This window comes from Rhineura floridana, chromosome 1, assembly GCF_030035675.1.
Source record: "Rhineura floridana isolate rRhiFlo1 chromosome 1, rRhiFlo1.hap2, whole genome shotgun sequence".
Lineage (NCBI taxonomy): Eukaryota > Metazoa > Chordata > Lepidosauria > Squamata > Rhineuridae > Rhineura > Rhineura floridana.
Window position 1 is genome coordinate 269,530,972 of NC_084480.1, and position 23,716 is coordinate 269,554,687.

The 23,716-nt window shown below is 38.5% G+C and overlaps 1 protein-coding gene across 13 annotated transcripts in view; it reads right to left on the reverse strand.

Annotated features, from left to right (window-relative positions):
* The window catches only part of EYA1 (EYA transcriptional coactivator and phosphatase 1), a 145,181-nt gene that overhangs the window by 12,704 nt on the left and 108,761 nt on the right, over positions 1 to 23,716 (reverse strand). For all 13 annotated transcript variants that reach the window (XM_061601163.1, XM_061601221.1, XM_061601203.1 and 10 more), the window contains 5 exons: positions 5,256 to 5,314; positions 4,924 to 5,084; positions 4,640 to 4,754; positions 3,606 to 3,727; positions 1,722 to 1,822 (listed from right to left, as the gene is read on the reverse strand). In XM_061601163.1, coding sequence (XP_061457147.1) covers positions 1,722 to 1,822; positions 3,606 to 3,727; positions 4,640 to 4,754; positions 4,924 to 5,084; positions 5,256 to 5,314 — 558 coding nt within the window. The remainder of the gene's footprint in view (positions 1 to 1,721; positions 1,823 to 3,605; positions 3,728 to 4,639; positions 4,755 to 4,923; positions 5,085 to 5,255; positions 5,315 to 23,716) is intronic.

Sequence of the window (23,716 nt, forward strand, 5' to 3'; positions counted from 1 at the left end):
ATCTGGAAGGCCAAAAGTTTCCCACCCAATACATAATATAAAAATGAGTTAAAATGTAGATGTTTCTCCCATTTTTAAATGTTACTTTGAAAATATAAAACTTTTACGCAAGAAGAAATAAGTCATTTCTAAGGCCCCAAGTGCACATGATGTTCAGTCATGAGTATCTCTTCTTTAACATTTTCTTTCCCCCCTGAAAAACAGCTGTAGGAGATGCAACCTGGAACAGAAGATACCAGTGTGTGAGGAGGGACTCAACTGTTTCTCTTTCAGTGGTTTTTTCATTGAACTTTCCCCCCACCTGCTGTTCATCTCACAGGAGAAAAGATACTACTATTTATTTAATCTTTCCTCTTTGTTGTGAAAAAATGCATGGGGGTAATATTGAGCAGGAAAATCTCTGAAAGGAAAAGGATTATGTTTTTCCCCCTTCTCTTCATCTTTTGCCCCAGATTTCAGCTTCCATGACTACTTTTCCAGAAAGAAAATAAAGTGTCAGAGAAGATATACGCTTGGCTGAGAATTACATGTATTTTGGGCTGAAGAAAGAATGAAACTGTTCAATGCAGTGTGATAAAAATACAATTTCAATTGAAAGGGATGCAAGGTTGATATTTGAGGTTGTATGTTGTACATTTACAGGTGGACAACAAAGCTTAAATCTCAACCATAGAAAATTACTGAAAATCATTCAGCAGCTTTCTCCACCACACTGTACACACCGGTTTTTAAAGGCAAAGTGAGAACTTCTATATGTGGAAAGACAATTTGTGAAAAAAAGTATATTAAATAAGCTTCACTAGGAAAATCCATTCTACTTGTACCAAAAACTCAATGCAGAAAGACCCTAGAAAAGCAAAGGATGGGGGAAAGGGGGAAGGATTCCATCTCTGCTGTAGTTTGCCACAGTGATAGATGTAGTTTGCTCCTGATAGTCTGATGTAATGGGGAACCCATAAGTGAATAATGGTTTTCTGCATTTCAGAACACCTAAGTGTAGTTTAGGAGAAAGGCCCTTCAGACAACTAGATGAAGATGAAGAGTAAAATGGTTGAGACACTTTATTTCCTTGCTGAAAATATCAGAGACAAGAGTTTTTCTAGATAGTTTTCCTAGACTGGAAAGACAGGGCTGTTTAAATGCATTAACATACACACACTCACACAGGGGACAACCATGAAGCCACTGTATATGCATATGAAAACAAAGAAAAGGTTTATCTATGGGCTGCATAGTTATTTGACTTTGAAGATGTCTCTGTCAACATATTTCTTCATCAGTCTATCAGTATGAGTTGAAGGAATCTAAAACCATTTAAGGCAGCAATCCTATGCACACATGTGGGAGTGGATTCTGCTGAATACTGTAGGACCTACTTCTGAGTAAACATGTATAAGACTGCATTGCAGAACTTGCATAAATGAGAAGTGTTGATTTAAGAGTAATCTGTCATAAAATCATATAGATGGAAAGGGCCTTGTAGGCCAAACTGTCCACCTCCCTGCTCAGTGCAAGATATCTAGCTCTAAAGCAACCCCAACAGATGAATCTCCAACCCCTGCTTAAAACCCCCAGCAGGGAAGATCATGAATTAATTGTTGAGGCAAGGAAGATATATTAATTGCTGAGGTAAGGAAGATCATGTATTAATTGTTGAGATGCTTAGTATCTGAGGATTTCAAGGAGTATTAATGTGGCAATGTAAAACCTTGTCTTATTACCTTCTTTGCTCCTTGTTCTTCTTCCACACCGTCTCCTATAACAACATATACTACTTTTCTTCCAAATCTTTGAATTATGCGCTCAAAACAGCTTTCTTTTCCTGAAAACAAACAAACATAAACCACTAGAGGCTGTGTAACTGAAGTATATTATCAAACCTCAATTATGTGAAACCATGTTGTATTTTATTTTATGAAATCAGTTAGTACGGTTACAAACATTTTACAATGGAAATAAAGGGCCTATGTCTGCATTAGCTTTTTAGATATTTTAATCTGGTGTTGGGCAAATCCACAAAATTATCATGGATATTCATTAATGTCTCTATTTTCTCTCTCTGCTGATTTCCTCTGGGGAATGGCATCAGTGCATCTGACCTTGCACATTCCTAGCTATTTCACTGTTTTGTGGTAGTGCAGCTCTTTTCTGCATGCACTATGCGTGTGCACAAATATAAGTATACACTTTCAGAATTTCTGAACAAAGTAAAAAAACAGAGACCCAATCTTGAGAAGAAACAGCATGCATGTACTTGAAACGTCCGCTCAGAGGTTTTCTTACAATCAAGAGGTCATTTTGTTATATAAATAACTTACTACAAATAGGACCACCAGGTACAAACTGAGCTGGAATGAAAAAAAAGTGGAACAAGGAAGGGGTGCTGGTACATTCACAGCTTTAAAGACAATTAGTTGGTATCAGAGTGCACCTTCTTCAAATTGATGGGCTCCCTCCATTCACAGAAAGGACTAAGATCCAATGAGGGCTTCTGCTGAAAGAAGGGAGTGGGGCAGTAATCTTTGCCAATTCCCACTGGAACCTCTGTGCCACCTCTCATGGTGCTCTAGAATGTCTCGCAACCCTACATAACTGTTTTTCAGGGGACACAGGAGGCTACAGGGGAAAGAGGGAGTGGTGGAAAATTGCCTCACCCCGCTTCATACAGCAGGAGGATTCTGTGAGCATAACTTATTCATGGGAACTCTGGGTCCAAGCTAATGCTTTTTGGTAGAGACTGGGAAGCTACAGAATATACATGTCTCTTTCTTTCAGCTTAAAGTACTTCACAGGACTGCTTTGAAGATAGTTCAGTGACAGAGTATCTCTCTTGCATGCAAAAGATCCCGAGTTCAGTCTCTGGCATCTCCAGGTAGAGCTGGAAATGTCCCTCCTCTGAAACCCTGGAGAGCCACTGCCAGTCAATGTAGACAACACAGAGCTAGATAGACCAAACATCTGACCCAATATAAGGCAGCTTCCTTTAATGGTTCGTATCAAAAGAACTAGATGAGACTTTGGAATTGTGTTTCTTTAAGCCAGATGGAAAAGTTCCACTTTTGAAAGTGAAGGATTCACAGAGCAGTCTCTGATATGGCATAGAGAGTCCAAAGGGGAACAATATCAACAACCTCAGTGGGTGCAGATGAGCTCATGGGCACAGCTCTTTGGATCCTGGCCTACATATAAATATAGCTAATGGGAAGCAGTTCTAGTGTCTCCCTTCAACTTGTAGTACTTTAGAGGAGTACTGTATAGTTAAAAAAACAAGTAGAATACAGAATTGCTCACAGTGTTTTCCTTGTACATTAAATTATGAATGGAGATAAATTAGTGTCACAAATCACAAAATAAGTGACAATGAATAATGGAGAAGATTAAATTAGATCATCAAAATTAACTTTAACGTTTCTTGCTATTAAAACTTAGTTCAGTAGTTACAATCACAGGAAATTCTGGAAGCTGCACAAGTTTGTTGGTGTGTAAATAATTTAAAATTATATTTCTGTATTAGCAAATAGATATTTATATCTCAATCATTATGCCATCTGATTTGGAATTATGGCTTTTAGTAATAGGCTCTGTTCAGTGTAAAAATAACTCACCTATTTTAGTTGCACTGTAAATATTTTCTATTGGAAATACTACACCTAGGCCATATAGCAAAACTTTTGCAAGAGCTGGAATAAGCTGAGTAGTCGTCACTAGAATATTCACACAATTTGTCCTAGAAGAAAGTAAAAATATCCTTAATAAATCAAACAAAGATTGTCATTTAACAAGGATATTACTATCCCTGTTTTATAACCATGAAACTGAAAGGTAGGAGAAACAGACTAAATTTTAGCTAGAAAATGTTCATAGGTAGAGAAATGACATTTATATATAATGGTAACCTGTTGCTGTTTCTCTGCTGATGAGGCTTACTAACCCTGAAAGTTTGTACTAGCAGAGCAGCATAGATAGTTGCTGCTATATTAAAAAGACTAAGGGCACAATTCTATACTGAAAATCTGCTGGCTGAACAATTTAGTGGTAGCCACACTATGCTGGCAGACTACCAGATCCTCCTCCACCATGATAGATACACTCCACCTACAGAACATTTCTACTTGCAAAGACATGCCATAAAAATGAGGGTGGTGGTTTGTGAAATTACAGATATATAGAGGTTCAGGTGCAATATTGTTGCCTTGTTGCTTAGAGTGAGTAGCAATTGCTCCCGAGTTAGCAGCCAAATGGTAAACTATCTTTCCACCCTACTACCACTATTTATCTACCTGCCTGCTTCTTCTCTTACTGCTGATACTCCAGCTATGCTATAATCACCTTCCCACCACAGAACAAATGCTATGTTGCTCAAGGGCAAAAGTGACTCTTATTATGCACCCTTACGACAAATCACTACAAATAGATAGAAATCCACTAGACGATTCTAATTTAATTGCCATATTCCAGGGAGCCTTAATTTGATTTAAAATAGCAGTTTCCAGAAATATATGGTTTCTAGCTTATTACAAGCACAAGTTTTATGGAGAAAAATATTTATTAGAGGTAGACATATAGTGTCATTAGTGGAACTGCCCTAATTTATATTTAATGTTACTTTGCACTGTTGCCCCAGCTTGAACCCACTTACCTAGAGTGAATTAATGTGAGTGCTTTTAGTGCAAGTGTTAACCAAGAATCTGTAAGAGCTTCAATTTCTGCTCTAAGCTGCAACCATGCTTCTCTCTTTGCTGGACCCAGAAGACCTGCAGGGAGAAAAAGAGCAAGCACTGTAGTGTTTGCATTTCAGCTAAGATCACTTACCACATCTTAAAGTTTGCAGCTCTAAGTAGCTGAGTAAATACAGCCATGCTAACAAGGTTCAGAAAGCAATGAGACAGTTATTAAGCAGGAGTTGGCATGATGGACACTTGCCTCCAACATTATTTTTGTAGGTGTTGTAGATTTCTTTTACTCGTCTGTATCGGAAGGCCAGTTTTCTCATCCAGTCTACTCCTCCACGCACACCCGTTGCTAAGCATAAATTAGCACTGGTAGCTGCTGCAGGGAAGCCATCTGTTCCGAAGTTATAGGTGCTGATTTAATTGCAAGAAACAATAATGAAAAATCATTAGACAATTCCAGACCAAGAACAAGTGAGGTAATTTAGCTGAGCTGCAAAAAGAACAGAAAGAACTTGCAGTTTTTTTAAAAAAAATTAAACATTTCATTTTTCAAACATCTTATCTGAATCAGTTTAGATTTACCTTAAGTCCTGGCCATTGTCATCTGATGAAACATCATCAATATGAACTTGGTCACATTCCTACAATGAAAGAAGGTGCCACTATGTTTAATTCTATATGACAATTGCAATACAACAAATGTTTATGCCATCAGGTGATTGTTTTTAAGACCTGCAAAACCAACAGATAAATTCACTTTTTAGGCTACTGTAACATAACAAACATACTCTATTTTTAGATACTGTTCTAGATGGAAGTGGGAAAAATTGCATATTTAGAAAGGAAGGCAGTTAAAACATTATGCAAGTTCTGAACATGTTCTTGTACTCTTTCAGGTACCTTCAAATTTCAAGCTATTCAAAGCTGTTTCAGGCAGTGTATATACATAACTAAAACCAGACATTTTGGTAAATGTAACATATTAGAAAAATTAAACCTTATGCTAACCACCAATGAAATTATGACCTCTGATTGCTGTTGAGCCACACACCAACACAGCCTGGGGCCAATGTTACAGAATAGTGCAGACAAAAAAAATCTGTTACTTGTTTTCTATTCACTTGAGAGTTGTGAGCTTCTTCCCCCACACCCACCCAATCTTCTGTTAAAACATGGAAATAGCAAGTCCCGAGTGCAGCAGGAACACTTTAAAAATCTACGACATAACTCTTTCTTTTCCTGCTTGAAACCACTGCACATAAATTAAGTCCTGCACATTTATAAGTAGGTTTATCTGCCTGAAAATTGTCAAATGAGTGTATACTATTTGCTTCAACACTGGACAGTAGAAGTTCAATTATTATTAGCATTTGACATTTGTTGAGCAAATAAAACACTTTCTAGAATGGCACTTTAATATATAAAACAGCTATTTAAATAATTGTCTCTTTTTTCTCTTAATATGAAGACCAATAGCAAAGATGATCCATTTTTCAAGAACTAATACACTGGAGCTACATATTTCTGTGTTATGGTTCCCTCTGAACAAATTTTTCTCTCTCTATGGACTTGGAGGGAGGCAGGGGAGATAGAAGTGGAAAGAAACTCAAAACAGCTGTTCCCTAACAGAATTAAAATCATGACCCTTAACCCCTGTTCTAAAACATCTATTTTCCAGCCAACCCTCTCCCAGCAAGCAGCGGGCTCCAAGGAGGAAAAGACTTTGACCCCATAACCTTCTTCTCCTCTCTTGAAGTCAACAACCTCAGATAAGAAAAAAGACTATGTGGCCTCACATGGTGGCTATGAGTGTAAGTCCTTTGAACACAGATTGCCTTTTGAGAATATAGCATAGAATAGTGGAATACAGCGTTGGCACCAAAGTGCTCTGTGTGTGTGTGTGTGTGCATGTGCATGTGCATGCAGGGAAGCTGAGAGAATGAAATATTGTTCAGTGCAAGTTAGTTCCAAGTTTAGAATGTATATTGTCAGCAGCACAGAGTTACAATTACATTGCAATAAAAATGATGATTGAAAAAATTAATTGAATGGCAAACATTTTTCATATGTAAGTTGTTTTCGCAACTCTCTGGATTTTTCATTAAAAATGAAAAGTGGATTTAATATTCATGCTAAATATGAAAGTCAGAAGTAAAACATAAGGGGAACCACAAAAATCCAATGCCCATGGCTCTCCAGGCCCATCCATCAACTCTATTTGAAGCAGACATTTGCAGAGCTAATAAAATTATTGTGAACGTAACCATTGCAATGAGAACAAGCTAACAGATGTTGAATGCCTTTTTCTGTATGTATATATTGCATTTGTATACGGGGGAAGGAGAAGGTTTTGTTACTCAACATTTTTTACATAAATGTTTGCAAGCAGAATAATTATTTTTCATGACATCAAAGCAAAACAGCAACAAAACTGCAAGGATGATAATGCAGCATTATTCATTTTAACTTTAGGAAAGGTGAAGATAATAGAGGAAGGGCAAGAGTAAAGAAGTCCAAAAGCAGAGCTGCTCCCATCAATTTCACAACCGCTAGCTTCCTGATGAAACGTAACAATAGAAAATTATTCTCAATATTCCTGTGAAGGGGCCAAAGGCTATGTGAGAAGAGAAATTTTTTGGGATAGATCCAGAAATGCCCCTCCATGAATGAAAGGGACTTGGATCCAGCAGATCTTTGATTTGGATTACTGCATGCTTTGATTTGGACTCCTGCACTGAGCAGGGGGTTGGACTCGATGGCCTTATAGCCCCCTTCCAACTCTACTATTCTATGATTCTATGATCTTCCAAGAACAGAAGTTGGAGGGAAAGTCATTTGTGCCAACAAGCCCTTCTCCCTGCAACCTGTGTCCTTTCTCACACTGTTCTAGACAGTTTCCCAACTCTCTGGAGCAAATTTTTGGAGCAGAATGGGCTACAGAGGGAGTCAAGACCTAAGAGAGCCACATTATGTCAGTGACTATTCTTCCCTCTGCTTCCCCATCCAACTGTCACAGCTAGCTAAGAGGCAAAGGATCTTCTTAAAAGTTAATTGCTACCTAGAGATGATGATGATGATTACACTTTGCATTTTGAAGTGCAGTTAGAATCCTTATCTCATATATGCTTACAGGTAGCCATAATGAGTTCCTTTTCATTCATGGGCAGTAGTTACTGAGAGATACTACTGGCTTGCTTATGACTACCTGTGTAGTTTGTGGCTGGGACTCGAACTCCAATCTTCATGGTTCTGTTGTAACATTAAGGCCTCTGAACAATCACAAGGTATCACATGAAGACAAAATGTATTCTCTAAAATGTGGCAATAACTCACACTTCTAGGCAGTAACATATCCCAACATTTCCTACTTTTTGAAAGTCAGATTTTTAAAAATAAAGTAAAATAAAATTATTTGATACTTTTTCAGGTGTTGAGTGAAAAAAAGGCAAGTGGGATGGGTTAGAAGTGGAATGTTCTTGGTAAGAGAGAGGAATCTTGATGGTGGGAGATGAACTGTGGGAAAACAAAAACAATCAGAAAAGATGGAGAGAGAGGTAAGATCAAGGCAGGAATGAAAGAGAAGGGGAGAAAATGAAAAGAGGTACCATGACCAGGTCTGGAGATGAAGGAGGAAAAGGTAAACAAGAGAAAAAAAGGTTGACAGGATGCATTTTAATGGTCACTGCAAAAGATAGAAAACCTATAGGCAAATCCTGGGTGTTGGAAATGAAAAGAATCTTCTCTAACTCCTGGGAGAGATGCAAAAAATTTAAATAATTAAACAGCAAACTCAACTGACAGAATCCAATTACCCCCTAATTCTTAATGAATCTATTGTAGCTATTCTCTAAACATCCTGTGCTTGTTTTTGTCTTTGGGGGATTTTTGTTGTAAGAAGAAGGCATTCAAAAGCATTGTTCAGTGACTAGGTTAGGTATAATTGTCAATAGGTTTACAAGACTTAACTTCTGAAAGCCTTAATTTGCTGAACTGGGACAATTGGGATTTGATTCAGATGAACTTCAGTGGAGTGACTGAAGCCAGCCAATCTCATTTCTTCATCACTACACTTCTGAAAACTCGGATTTACTGACAACTTCAAAGGCTCTCAGAAAATTCTGAAGTATGTTAAAATAAACAAAATAAACAAATAAATAAATAAATAATTGCATTGGATAACAAGTTTTTAGATATATAACTTGCTTGAAAATATATTCAAATAAAACGTGTAAAATAAAACATTGTAGCATGTCACAACATTTTAATAATGTAAATAAAATACAGCAGGCAGATTTAAATCTCCATGAAATCTGAAATTTCTCCAAGAAACACAATTGTCCCTGATTTGTACATATAACTTACATGTCTTACAGTCCATGCAAAAACATTTTATATAATTGAGTTCAGAAAAAGTTCTGCATAGATGAACTGATTTTAAGTAGAATTAATGTTTTCCACAAATTATCTCTTTTGCTTTTTAACTAGAACAGTAAGCTGACAGAAATCAGTCAATTGCATATATTATTCTACAGAATAATAAGGCAAAGGCACACTAGTCCTTTAAGAGGCTACTGGAGAACCAGATATAATGAATTAAGGGCACCACAACTTGGTGTGGTTCAGCCTGCCACAATCTAAAGCCAGTGAGCAGGCAAGAGAAAGGGAGATAATTCTGGTGGCTGCCATTCCTAGAAGAGGGTAAATGGGCAAGAGTGGCTACCAAGTGGGAGGGTGAGAGGCAGGTGGGTGCTGGTTTTGTTATGTTTGACAGTGATGGCCGCTGTTACTGATCCATGCTTGGGCATGTAGTCTCCTTAGATAATACCTCCCATCTCATGTGCACACACATTTCCTTTCCAGACAGCACATGTTTCTCTCCAGCCTCCTATATAGTGTCATGGAATAGGAAAACATTCACTTGTGCAAGGGTTGGGTGGGAGTTTTTTTAATGAATCAATTGCACAGATTAGACAACTACTCTTCACAACTCTTGCTTTTAGCCAGTGAAGATAAATACTAAAGTCTGGCCAAAAGTTTGCTTAAAGGCATATGCTAAATGTAAAAACAGCAAATGGCTAATTGGTAGCTGGACATAACTTCATATGCAAACATTAAACTGAGGCCTTTTTTTGCCTTTAGTGCATTATTTTGTTCTTTTTGTCATGGTGTACAAATGTCATAAGACTATACAATATATTTTCTTATTCAATAGATTTTAGTAAAAATCAAAGAAATAAAGCTGTAACAATGGTTCTAAACTTTGCCAAAAACACATTGGGGGAATGATGTAATGGCTACACTTCTATACTTCAAAAATTAAAAAATTAACCAAATCATTCTGATAGTCTCAATGAACAGTGCATATAAAGGCTTTGGATTAGTTTGCACATAATGAAAAAGGACAATATGACTAACATTATAAATATATCCTCTGAGAATGTTAAAGCACTACAGGCCACAGCCCCAAACCTGCTGATTACAGCTAAAATGCACTTCCATGTTTGCTTAATCTTTCTAATTTACCGTGAGAAAACTAACACCATGCTGTCAACTAATTGTTTCAGTGATTTGCTTTACAAAGTAAAACGAGCTGAGGGAAAAAAAACCTTTCAGAGCTAGTTCTTTTCCTTTTGCCTTTACATCAGGATGTCCTTTGAGACTTGCTGGATGTTGGCCAACTCACAGGAAATGATCAGTGGATTCTCTGTTCCCCTTGTATCTGTCATTATGCAATTATCCCCACTGCTTCACTTTTTCCCTACTGAACAGAACAGTAGAGAAAATTGGTCTAAATATGTATGAGAACAAGACATTGCAGCTTCAAACCTATATATATAAGTATGTATATGAGTATGTATAAGTATAAAATGTCCCAAATGTGTACTTTATGTTGGGGAAAAAATACAGCACGTTTATTCCAGAAACAATATTCTTACTTGCCTATTCATATAGTCATCATCTATAGACCTAAGAAAGCAAACTTCAGGAAACTTGTGCACCTCTGAATTCCCAACTGAAACATTACTTAATCATGAAAAACTACTGGCACATTCATCCCTTCTCGTCTTTGTCTCTCTCCCTACTGTTAGATGGTGGACGTCTCAGGACAGGTAAGGCTTATGGTACTCTGTAAAGTGCCATATACAGAGATAGCAACTATACACAATCATAACTACAATATACAAACTTTATTTTGGAAGTGTTTGAACTAGGTATGTGTTTCAGTGTAGTATTTTTCTTTGACAACACAATTTCAAAGCCCATTCATGGAACATCATAGCTCTGCACTTGCAGGGAATTCTTACACATAGCTATGAAGGAAAGGATCCCATCTGTACACAGGGTGGCATTCAATGCTAGTCCTACTCAGAGTAGGCCTGTTGAAGTTAACAGACATGACTAATTTAGGTTCATTAATTTAAATGGGTGTGCTCTGAGTAGGACCTAGTTGAATACAGCCCATGGAAAATTTCAGTTGCATGTCCATGATATTCCCTGCTCATAGAAGAAAACGAGGAAATTCTTACACATATTTCAGAGCCCTATCAGGGTTGCTGTAGTGGGGGCTTTCACTATGATCAATTTTAATCAGTCAATAAACATGCACTTATTACTTCTATATTGGACCTAGTTTAGATGCCTTCTTTATTGATTGCGTGTCTATTGTGGAAGTGTTCCCCCCCCCCCGCACGGCAAGAATTATTTCTTGTTATCTGGCAAAATAATATTTTCTCCTCAGTGCATCTCTTGCTATTTTATACAATGCCCAGTTATCATTGGCACACAAATATTATCATCAACTTGACATGTAATGAATGAAACAACTTCCTCCATATCAAAGACATTTGTTAATGTGTTTTAATTTACTCGCCCGTATTTGTTTTTCCTCTTGAAATGAAAGGTGGTATATGAATTCTTTTAAGAACAACAATTATTAATGTCCTTGGAGGATGTGCCATAGAAGAGCATTAAGGGTATGGTCTGCTTTCCTTATGCTGTCTGCCACCAAAGGGAACAGTTTAGAAAATCTGTTTGTTTTCTTGAATTTCTCTTCTGGCTTTGCACTCCACTACTCTGAGAAGACAATGCTGGAATGCTCATCAAGAACATTTTTACATGCTCTAAGGAACATGGTTTTCCCATAGAGCAATTTACTCCCTGTCAGTGTTCACTTCTCATCTGGTATGTGGGATAGGGTATTGCATCCTGATTCTTTAGTATCATATAAAATGCAGTTCTGTTTTATCAGAGGGAAAGGTTCTAAATTGAACAAATATGCAAATTAACAGTTTACAAAATATACAAGATTTCAAATTTACATGCCATACTACTCAGTAGGTGTGATATCAATGGATTTAGGTTAATCATAACTAATCTAAGTCCATTGATTTCAGTGGATTTCAGTGAGTGTGACTTAGTTGGATGCCATCCAGTATTTAGAAAGGTTGGAGATAGTGCCACAATTTCACATTGTGCAAACATTTTGTCACATACACAGTAAGATTTGGGTTCCACTCCCCCTCACCTGAAAACTCCCAAAGCAAATACCACATACAAAGTGGTTGGGACAGTTGCCCCTGTGTCTTTATGCTGCTAGTACTACACACTAATTCCCATGGCACCTCAGATTTTACTATTTTTATTATTTTAATTGGTATGGTTTATTTCAGTGTATTTTAAAATTTTGTAAGATACTCTGGAAATTTTATTGAGGGGCCTGGTGTTAATCTCTTAAATAAATTAAAAAATAGTTAACTGGATTATTTTGATGTGAACTTTCATAAGCTCATGCCACAATTTAAAAGTTGGTCTCAAAGGTGTTACAACATGCATTGGCTCCTGAAGTACAAGAAAGAAAGGGTCAGATCATTGCTGGGTTAACAGTGAGATCAATGGGTAGCTCAGGAACAGAAACAGGTGCTTATGTTAACACAGGGTTGTATCCGATGTTAGTCCTACTCAGAGTGGACCCATTGAATTTAATGAAGATGACTAACTTAGGTCCATTAATTTCAATGAGTCTACTCTGAGTAGGACTTCACTGGACACAACCCATATACAGCCCTACATGACTTAGGCCCTAAATACCTCTTGTTGGTGCTCTCTCTTGATGGTGCTGCACTTGTCAGTGATTAATGTATAGTAACTTGAGAGAGGGTTTCTCAGTACATGCACCCTGATTGTAGAACTCTTTACTTTTTCAGATAAGCTTGGCGCAAAGTCTTATAAGCTTTTGTCACCAATTGAAGATATATTTATTTACCAAGGGTTTGGGCTGAATCTGTGTTGCTGCACTTTGTATATAGTTTTTTGAGCACTTGTGACATATATGTATGTATCTCACTTGTTTTATTGACAGATTGAATGCATTATTTTATTGTGTTTTATTGGTATTGTACCCCTCTTTTGTATTAGTATATGATGAAATGCAGGTAACAAATTTCATAAATAAAATGTCTGCTTAGCAAAATCAATTAGAAAATATATTATTTCATTTTGTATCTAAATCTCTAGCTCTTATTAATACTCATGCAGCATCCATGTGCAGAAGCAGGCCTTTTTATTTGCAAAAGTCATTCCACAATGGTTGTGTGGATTTTTTTTATTATACCTACTTTGTCTGTGTTCTAGACTTAAGCTGACTTTCTCTCAGTTACTGACACTAAAAGTTTAAGTGCTTTTGTGAACTGCCTAACCCATTATCACAAAAATCCTGTTAACATACAGCATAAATCCATGTGAAAAAGGAGATACTATAGTTCACAGGTTCACAATACTGGCACTCAATTGGCAGAACCTGTCATCCCTGTCTGGTCTGCACTTTGTGACCTGAACATTTCCCCCACTTTCCCACAATAATTATTCTGTGCAAAGGGTAGAAAAAAGGTGCAGATTACCTGTGGGACAGGCACAAGATATAGAGAACAAAGAGAGCTCTTGAAATCCATTTCATTCCATTTGACAATTTGTGGGATTTACAGTCAAGGAATTAAAACTGACCTTGAAGAATTTCAAAATACTTCCATTCAAATTCAGTGGAATGAACCTACACAATTTACCACCATACAAAGGAAATTAGTACAACAGTGCCTCTTAAGAAAAGGGTAAGACAAAAATCAGTGATCTATTCCAGAGACTGGAAATTAAGTTACATGAAGTGAAGGCCTAACTTTTTATTTCTGAAGACATGATTTTCTTCAGCAATCTGAATACATAGAATTTCTTCATTTATAAGGGCAGGCAGTTTGGATCAAGATCTGATCTTAATTTTGCAATTTGGTACAATATAATTTGGTGTATTAAAATTACAAATATTTTATTAGCAATTTTAATACATCAAGAATTTAGCTCCACTAAAATAAGAAAACTACATGAATAAAAAGCAAGATTTGACCAGATGATTAATGACTTTACAGATATGACACATTATATTGGTGATATCTCCTGAGTTTCTTCAGTTGAAGCAGTGATTGATATACAGCTTGTTTAGCAATGAGAACTGTATCTGAGAATCAGAATTTGAATGGCATTTTGATTAACCTAGCAGATGCCTGCTACAGTTGGTGGAAATGTTACACCTTTTCTTCAATATATTTCTTTTGAAATTATCTTAGGAGATAAGCGCAATTTCAGGCTTATCAAATAAAACAAACAATGAACCCCTAACTAATAGTTCCTCTGATTTTCTCCAGATGTTAAATATAAACCAGAATTCTTACTGTAAAGGAGGTGTGGGGAACATTTGGCCCTCCAGATGTTGCCTAACTACAGCTCCCATCACCCCTAGCAAGCATGGCCAATGGCCAGGGATGATGGGAGTAATTCAGCAACATCTGGAGGGCTGAAGGCCCCACATCTGCCCTAAAGGTTACATGATCATAGTTACCTAAATCATCTTAGGTATCCACTTTGGAAGAGTCTGTTCTATGGAGAGTGCCTAATGCATTTGATGAGTCAAGACCACTCAGAATCAGTTAGACCTCATCCCATATGAAGGGTAGATTTCCTCTGATAGCTAAGTGAGGTTGTAACTTCTCATGGAGTGAATTTATCTCCAGGCCTCTTTGAAATTTGCATTAACATTAGATATTTACAAAAGGCTTAACAGTTAGGTAGCCCCAATAAAGAGCAATTACATTTTAAAGAATTGCTATTGACATAAGCAGACTATATAATAAACAAACAAACAAACTTCTATCCCACCCTTCCTCCCTGAAGGAGCCCAGGGTGGCAAACAAAGAGCAAAATACTAAGAAATTCATAAAACATCTCAAAAACAAAGCATCTTAAACACTCTTTAAAAATAAAACATTTTAAAACATCTTAAAAAGCAATTCCAAAATAGACACAGACTGGGATAAGGTCTGTACATAAAAGCTTGTTGAAAGAGGAAGGTCTTCAGTAGGTGCCAAAAAGGTATCAGAGATGGTGCCTGTCTAATATTTAAGGGAGGAAATTCCAAAATGTAGGTGCCACAACGCTAAAAGTTGTGTTGTCCTGGTAAGATGGTATCTGCAGGAGGTCCTCACTTTCAGAATGCAGTGGCCAAATGAGTATATAAGGGATAAGACGGTCTTTCGGGTATCTTGGCCTAAGTTGTGTAGGGTTTTGTATACCAAAACCACTTTACACATCCTTGGAATATGGCCCATTGAACAAAATGGGACTTGCTTCCATGTAAGCATGCATAGGACTGTACTGACCAACACCATGCCTATTAACTCAGATATCTCTATCAGAAAAGCTCAGACTTGTATAGTTTTATTTAATGAATTGTCTGGAAGGCACAAGCTTTGAACCTATGCAGTTCTCACAGTCAATATGGTTACAAAATACCCATTACACACAAGGTTGTTTTGTTGCTATCCATGTATTGGCAATTGCAGACCACGAGTGTTTCCATCTATCTTTCCTCTGCTACAAGTGTAACACAACCAGAGTGTGATGTCACTACTTCCCTGCGGGTTTATACTTTGAGGTTTGCCATCTGGCCAGTATACTGCACTTCTCTTCCTAGCTGGGTTTGAATGTTGGTGTGGTTGAGCTCAGTCTGCTATCTTAAGCCTAACTTTAAACAAAGCTTCTGATTGTATCACTGCAGCTTCTCATGGTTTTTTAGCTAAACTATGCCATGCACTATAATGCTGCTGCTGCTGATGGTAATAATAATAAATGATGTGTGTGTGATTTACTATATAAATTAAATGTAAGGAAAGTTTAGCAGGAGTTTTAGATGCACTGCTGTTGGAAAAATCTATGGATCTGCATTTAGATGTTCACATTAACATAAGGAGGCAAAAAATTACTGAAGGACAATATTGTTTTGGATCAGACCTTAATAACGAAAGCTAATAATTTTAAAATTGTAGGAAAGTAAGCAGGCCTCAAGGCATCTTTTGAAGAGTTTTGCAAAATACAGGCTACATTCCACATGCTGCAGAACTAGATCATTATCAGGAATTTAGGTATTGTTTTGAAACAACATTTTTTTTTATAGAACAGCGGCAAACAATTTTTCCCTTTAGGTTTTCTTGTATTTTAGGGCAAAAGGTGAAGAAGCAGTTTATGTTTACATTGTTAACAATAGTGGTGTTTGGGTTTGTGGGTAGAAAAAGGGACTTGTTAACAGCAGAGTTGTCAAATTTCTGTGAAGTTATACTGAAGTAGGTCTATTTTTAAAAAATACATGTTTATAGAAACATTACATGTCCAGTTCATTTTTCTTCACAAACTTTACACTGCAAATATTCAGTTGCTAACTAAGGATTTTTGTTGTTGTCTCATTTCAGGGATTGTACACTAGGTTGCATTCAGAGTGATGTCACAGACAGATTTGGGTAACTGCTGGTTTTTACATTGTCAAAGTTAGAATAGCCATTAGTCCTTCATCTCAGCATTCCTTGCTGTGCAACCTAAGATCTTTTTGCACCAGGCACAGTCTAACATAATTAATGAATTAACTATCTGACGTTTTAGCTCCTGCTTGTTTTAAAATTTTTAATTTTAACTTCTTGGGTGATACTTGGCATTAGTCATATTCAGAATCTATTGATTTCAATGAGTCTACTGTTAAGTATGACATAGTTGAATATCACCCCTTGTGTTTAAATATGTTTTCAGATGCTATTTTTTCATTTGTGAGGGTTCTCCCTGAAAGGTGGGATATCAATCTATTAATTAAATAATAAATAATTCCAAACACAGTTACAAAGGGTAAAGTTACTGAACGCATTGGGTGATATTTAGCTTACTTATATTCAGAATAGACCTATCAAAATAAATGAAGTTATGTAAGTCCATTGATATCAATGGGTCTACTCTTGAGTATGATTAACACTTGATATCATTCTGGGACTTGTGTGTCAGTAAGAATACACATCTGAAAAACAGCTCCTCCCTTCCATCTTTAGACAAGTACAACTGTTTATCGGCTTTCATTATACCTAGCAACATCTACCTGCCCCCCCCTTTCTTACTGAACACCTAACCTGAAGAAGAGTTCTGATGAAATCAAAACATTTGATTTTGGGTTGGTAGCAATGTAGGGATTGTTTTCTATCCTTGTATGGAACTGCTATATGGAACCAATGAGCATCAAAATCTACTATCCTCCATAAAATATAGTGAAAATGGCCCTCCCCAAACAGGAGGCAACTGTTTGAGGGTGGTGGTGGTAGAATTTTGGCAATTTTCATAGGTAGAGCAAATGCCTGTGAAAGTTTCAAGGGGTGTGTGTCACTGTTTGACAGCATTTCCTCTCTTCTTTCTGTAACTTGTTTTATGCTACTGTCACGAGTAGTGGCAATAGAGCTCCTTTTGGTGGCCACTTCACAGCAGATGCCATCCCCCACCCAAAACACACAACATACCTTGGAATGACACTATAATATGATGTAGCATCATCCTCAGAACACATCTGGAAGGAAATGAGTGTCAGCTAAGAAGCAGCTTGCCAAGACGCTCTGCCACTGCTGCCAGTTAAAAAATTGGGGAAAGAGGTGTAAATGCCAGTGCTCTCATCACTAATCAGAACACCTCCTGAAATTTCTGTAAATGTTTATCTCTGAAATTGCTCCCTCCACTAGTTTCTCAGTCTCTTTTCATCACTTGTCTCCTAATTTTGAGCTGAAATCCTGCACAATCAGACTTTTGGCTCAGCCCCATCCATGCCTTTCTTGACCTGTCTGTTCAAATGGAGAAGGTGCTTCAATCAGCAGATGAAGACACAACACAATAATGGTAAGTAAAGAGAATTTTTTTGTTGATTCTGGTAGGTGCTCTTTTGAAGTTCTGGCACTGCTAGGATGCTGACAGTTCCTTGAACACACACACTGTGCTGCAAATAGTCTTTTGAGAGGTTACCTGAGGCTGTTAACTAAGCTAGCTTTTTGCAGCAGAGATCTCTGTGAAACTGAACTTTCTTAGTATTTTTAGTTTACTGGGAATACATAAAAAAAGAGAGATTACCTGTATCTATCTGCCTCTGCTAAATCTCTTCCACTGCAATGCTAATGTCACTTCACAAATATCTGCTGGGCCAGGGCCAGTTATGAGCTCTTTCTTTTTTTGAGGGGAGATGCTTAGCTAGAGACTCAGTGACCTTGCTCCCAGCAAAAATAATCTGACTCTCCTTGAGTGAGAACATACTATTTGTATCACTTCTGCAATTAGGGTAGCCAATTATACATTACCAAAAAAGAAAAAGAAAACAAGAAAGGATATAGACATGCACAGAATTTGCATATGCTAACATATATGTAAAGGTGCAAATACAGAAACACTTAATTATTTAAATAGAAATACCTCACTATAATTGGGAAGAATGGTGCATGTGACTTGTGAGCATGCTCAGTCAACATTAGAGGTTGACAGGCAATTTCAAGACTGCTGCTTCCCTTGCTTTTGGTTCTTTATTTTTTATCTTGAACTTAGACTGGTAAAAAGTAAAGGTGTCCCCACACTTATAGTGCGAGTCGTTTCTGACTCTTAGGGTGACGTCTGGCAACGTTTGCTAAGCAGACCGTATATATGGGGTGGGATTGCCAGTTCCTTCCCCGGCCTTTCTTTACCCCCCAGCATATGCCAGGTACTCATTTTACCGACCACGGATGGATGGAAGGCTGAGTGGACCTCGACCCCTTTTGCCAGAGATTCGACTTCCTCCTTCTGTTGGAATTGAACTCCAGCCGTGAGCAGAGCTTCGGCTGCGTTACCGCCACTGGACAGCCCTTCAAATTGAAGAATCCTTCAAACAGAGTTCTGTCTTCTGTAAAATAGGGCACATGATCACTCTGTCTACAACCCCTTCCCCCACAGTTTCTGAGTGGAACAATTTTACAGGGTGATTGTTATGTGCAGGTCCATTATGACTTATGGTGACCCTATGAACCAGCGACCTCCAATAGCATCTGTCGTGAACCACCCTTTTCAGATCTTGTAAGTTCAGCCCTGTGACTTACTTTATGGAATTAATCCATCACTTGTTTGGTCTTCCTCTTTTTCTACTCCATTCTGTTTTTCCCAGCATTATTTTCTTTTCTAGTGAATCTTGTCTTCTCTTTATGTGTCCAAAGTTTACAGGGAGCTGGACCTATTGTAGGATCAGTTGCCTAGATAATATTGAAATTGTGTTGGGCCTTAGTGGGTATTTGAATTCATTGCTCAGATAATGTCAGTGAGCCTTAATTCTCCATCCACCATGTTAAATTCCTAAGCACTGGGAGCATGAATTTTACAGTTCCTACATATTTTTTAGATTAGTGCAATGCTCACTCTGTCCAAAGAAGCAGGAGAAGAATCCCTTAGAAAAGGGGTGGGCAACCGCAAGCCCAGGGGCTGAAGGCATCCCTTCAGGCCTCTCGGGACTCTCCCTGGGCCAGTCTCTTCACTGGCCGGGCTCTGTTCAATGACCGAATGCTTGTGCCTTGCTAGAATGTGTCACTGAACTATAATAATGCCTCTTGCTTGTCTAGATAGAGGATGGAGAGAAGTGTTTGTAGGGGCATGTAAAAACCTCCTGAATTTTGCATGGCTAGAATGTACACATCTGTTGTTCCAGTCAGTTGTGCCTATGGCCCTGCCCACCACTGGCATGTTTTTGAGTGTGGCTCTTGGGCTGAAAAAATTTGTCCACCCCTGCCTTAGAACACGGTCTTCATGGGTCATAGCCGAAGGTAGGTTGCAGTAATGTCATCACTACCTTATTTATTTATTTTAAAGAAGGCAGAGAAAAGAAGAGAAGAACAGGGGGAATAAAAGCCACACAGAGAAAAGGACAAATATATATGATTAAAAAAGGGGTGGTGGTGGAACCTATGCTTCCACTGAGGTCAAAACAGATCCCATGTCTCTTAAGCTGGAAGGACATTAACATTGGTTTTAAAGGCTATTTTCACATTTCTAAGATCAAATCTTTGTTTTTTCAGCATGTAAATTTCTTCTCTTTCAATTATTTGCTCAGGACTTTACCAGCACTGATTTACCTTGAGTATTGGTCAGTGGTCACTGTAGTTTCTTTTACTTTTCATGTATAACTGCTAGTCCTGCTGAGAAACTCTAGTACAAAAGAATTTTTCATACTGACATCAAGTATAATCTTGCTGTGAAGAATTACATTCCAATCACATCAGTCTTTTTATTGCTGGAAGACTCTAGGAAAAATAGTGAGCTTAGGAAATCTTTTATCCGTTGCTTACTTTAATTATTTCTGCCTTAGGAAGCAAACCATCAAGTGCTACAAATAATATACTGCACAGGCCATAATGCTGATCTTGGAATAAATATGGTATTTTATTGGCAGTAAGTGTTGAAATGGCACACCTTACATTGTAATTATAATGTAATGATTTGAAATAATTAATTCTACAATGATTCTGGATGTTGGGCTGGTGACCAGTAGGCATTACTGTCTCTAGTAGTTTTCCATGAAGCCTGCAAGTATGAAGACGTAACTGTGGTTAAGGGGGAGTTATGTCTTTGACCTGTCTGGGAACGGACTGCCAGGGCCGTTGCTATGGTAGCCATCTGATAGCGACTGGGAAAGTTCTAACAGAGTCTGTGTGTTGTCGTTCTTCTGAATTATGCCTCTGAGCGGAGAGGCTGTCTTTTGTGTTTATCTATGGAGAGAGATGTACCAGAAGGGGGGTGACTGAAGAATCTCTACACGTATTTACTCTTAAGCCTCTGGCCTTAATGTCTTTCAATAAAGACTCTTAACATGCTCGGAAGAAGTTTCTTGCTCAACTTAACTCCAACGTAATGTATGCTGTTTCACACAACAACGCACACAAGCCAACAGTGGTAGCAGAGGATGGTTACGCTCCACAGCGCATTACACGGGAGTAAGTTGCTGGTCTGAACTGCGGACGGAGTTCCAGAGAGGGCAGCTTGATTGATTGTACCAGACGGAGGTGAGCAACATGGCTGTAAACCTGTCTGGGGGAGGCTTGCTGATGGAACGACTTAATGAAAAGAATTTTGGCAGCTGGAAGCCGAGGATGAGGGCTTTGCTGATAAAAGAGGATTTATGGGACACAATAGATGGACCCACTCCGGCGGTACTGACTGCGGCTTGGACGCGTAGAGATCAGAAGGCGCAGGCTTTTATGCTTCTGGCTCTATCTGACTCTCAACTGCTACACGTGAGAGATGTTACAAACGCCAAGGAGATGTGGGACCGGTTGGAAGGCATTCATGTGCAACAGACCGTGGGATCTAGATTGTGTTTGGCACGGAAGCTTTATCAAATGCGCTTCATGGGTGAGTGCGACATGTGTGAGCATCTCACGGAATTCAGACGCCTGTTTGCTGAGTTGACGGACTGAGGCGTCGAACATTCTGAACTTCAGAAGACCTATCTGATCCTGGCTTCACTTGATGGGACTTGGAATAATATGGTCATGGCTTTCGAAGCCATGCCTGACGGAGGTTTGAACGTTGCGTTTATTGAGGAAAAATTGACCCAAGAATGGCAGCGGAGACAGGAGGCGAAAAGAGCCGAGTCGATGGAGGCTGTCAGGAAGCAAGAGGTGAAAACTGACGTGCCGAAGGATAATAAACAGGAGCAGCAACAGAGGCTGAAGGCTTGTTTTGTTTGCGGAGATCGACGACATCTCCAGCGGGGTTGTCCAGTCAAGCGAAACTCCAGGGACGGAGGCTTGAAGCAGGGAAGTGTGAACCTTGTTTGTAAACAGAAGTCTAAAGACTTGGAACAAATTAACTTTATTGTCGACAGCGGAGCAAGCCATATATTAATTAAAGACAGACGTTTGTTTTACGTTTCAGAAGAAGTGAAAGACTTTGTTTTACTTGCTGATGGATCACGGAAATCCGTAAAAGCTAAAGGTCTGGTTAAATTTGACAAGCTTGGAATAATGACAGACTGTTTGTTTGTTCCGGAATTGGCTCATAATATTTTATCAGTGGGCAAACTGGTGAGTTGTAATTATTCAATTTTGTTCCACAAAGACCAATGTTTTATAATGAGGGGAGATGAAGTGTGCATGCAGGGAAGCCTTAATGATTCACAGTTTGTAATAAAGAGCAGTCAAGCAGGGTGTGCTGTGTTAAACGCTGAGGCACAAGTACATCAGGGTTGCGTCCATGAATGGCATCAAAGGCTGGGGCATGCAAACCTTGACACGATAAGGAAAACCCCTTTGCACAGTAAAGACATGCGTTTAAAAGATTGCGGACAGTTAATGGATTGTGATTCTTGTAATCAAGCTAAAATGACTATTGCACCAATAAACCGGGAGGCTGAGAGAACCACAACAGCTCCCTACCAGCTAGTACATGTTGATTTAGCAGGGCCAATAAATGCTTCACGAGGAGGTGCAAAATTCTACATGGTACTGGTAGATGATTTTTCAAGATTTTGTCATGTTTTTCTGTTAAAGCATAAAAGTGAAGCTGAGCAGAAGCTGAAACTGTTCATTAAGAGAATCGAAACTCAACACTTGGTCACGGTGGGGGCTTTACGCTCAGACCAAGGTGGGGAATTTACGAGTAAAGCATTGAGTGACTTTCTGGAGAGTAAGGGAATAAACCAGAATTTCACTGCTCCACACAGCCCGTTTTCCAATGGAACTGCTGAGAGAAAAAATAGGGTGCTTGGGGAAGCAATGAGAGCCATGCTGCTGGATTGCAGTTTAGGGAATTCTTTCTGGGCAGAAGCAATTCTTTATGCGAATTACATTCACAACAGGGTGTTACACAGTGCTATTGGAATGTCTCCTTATGAGAAACTTACTGGCAGAAAGCCTAGAATACAACACATTCAAAAATTCGGGGCAAGGTGCTGGATCCACATTCCACAGGGAAAAAGGAGGGGCAAGCTTGCGCCCAGAGCACAGCAAGGTTTTGTTTTGGGATTTCAGAATGCATATTACAGAGTTTGGTGTCCAGAAACACAGCAGTTAATTCTGAGCAGAAGCATTAAAGTCTCAGAAAAGCCTTGGGATCAAAGGGAGACAGTCCTTCTTACCGGAACAAATGACACACAAACACAAACACAAACACGAACACAATCACAGAAATTTCAGCCAGATGTTAACGTTAAAGTGGAAGGTACACAAATACCTCTCAGAGATGCTTTGAATGAGCTCATTTCTGGAAAACGCAGATCAAAGAAACGAAAAGCAGAGGAAATGGAAGCTCCTGCGCAGGTTGTGCCAAGCACAAGCACAAATGGGGGGGCAGATAGAGCCGAGGCTCTGGTTCCTTTAAGACGCTCCACGAGAGCGAATTTAGGCAAACCGCCTGACAGATTTACTGTGGGATTAATAACAAGTCCTGGCATGAATAAAGTTGTAGACATGGATCCTGAGACACTTTATTTGACATGTGTTGAACCAAAGTTTGAGTGAATAAAGTTTTGAACTGTACTGAGATGTAAGTTTGAACTGTACTGAACTGAAAATGCAATGTACTGAAATGTATTGCAAGAGGTATTGTAGAAGTGTATGACTGTATGACTATGTATTATGGAGATGTATTTCATGTGTATTTTGCAGTCTTAATGGAAAAAAAGGAAGCTGTTGGGC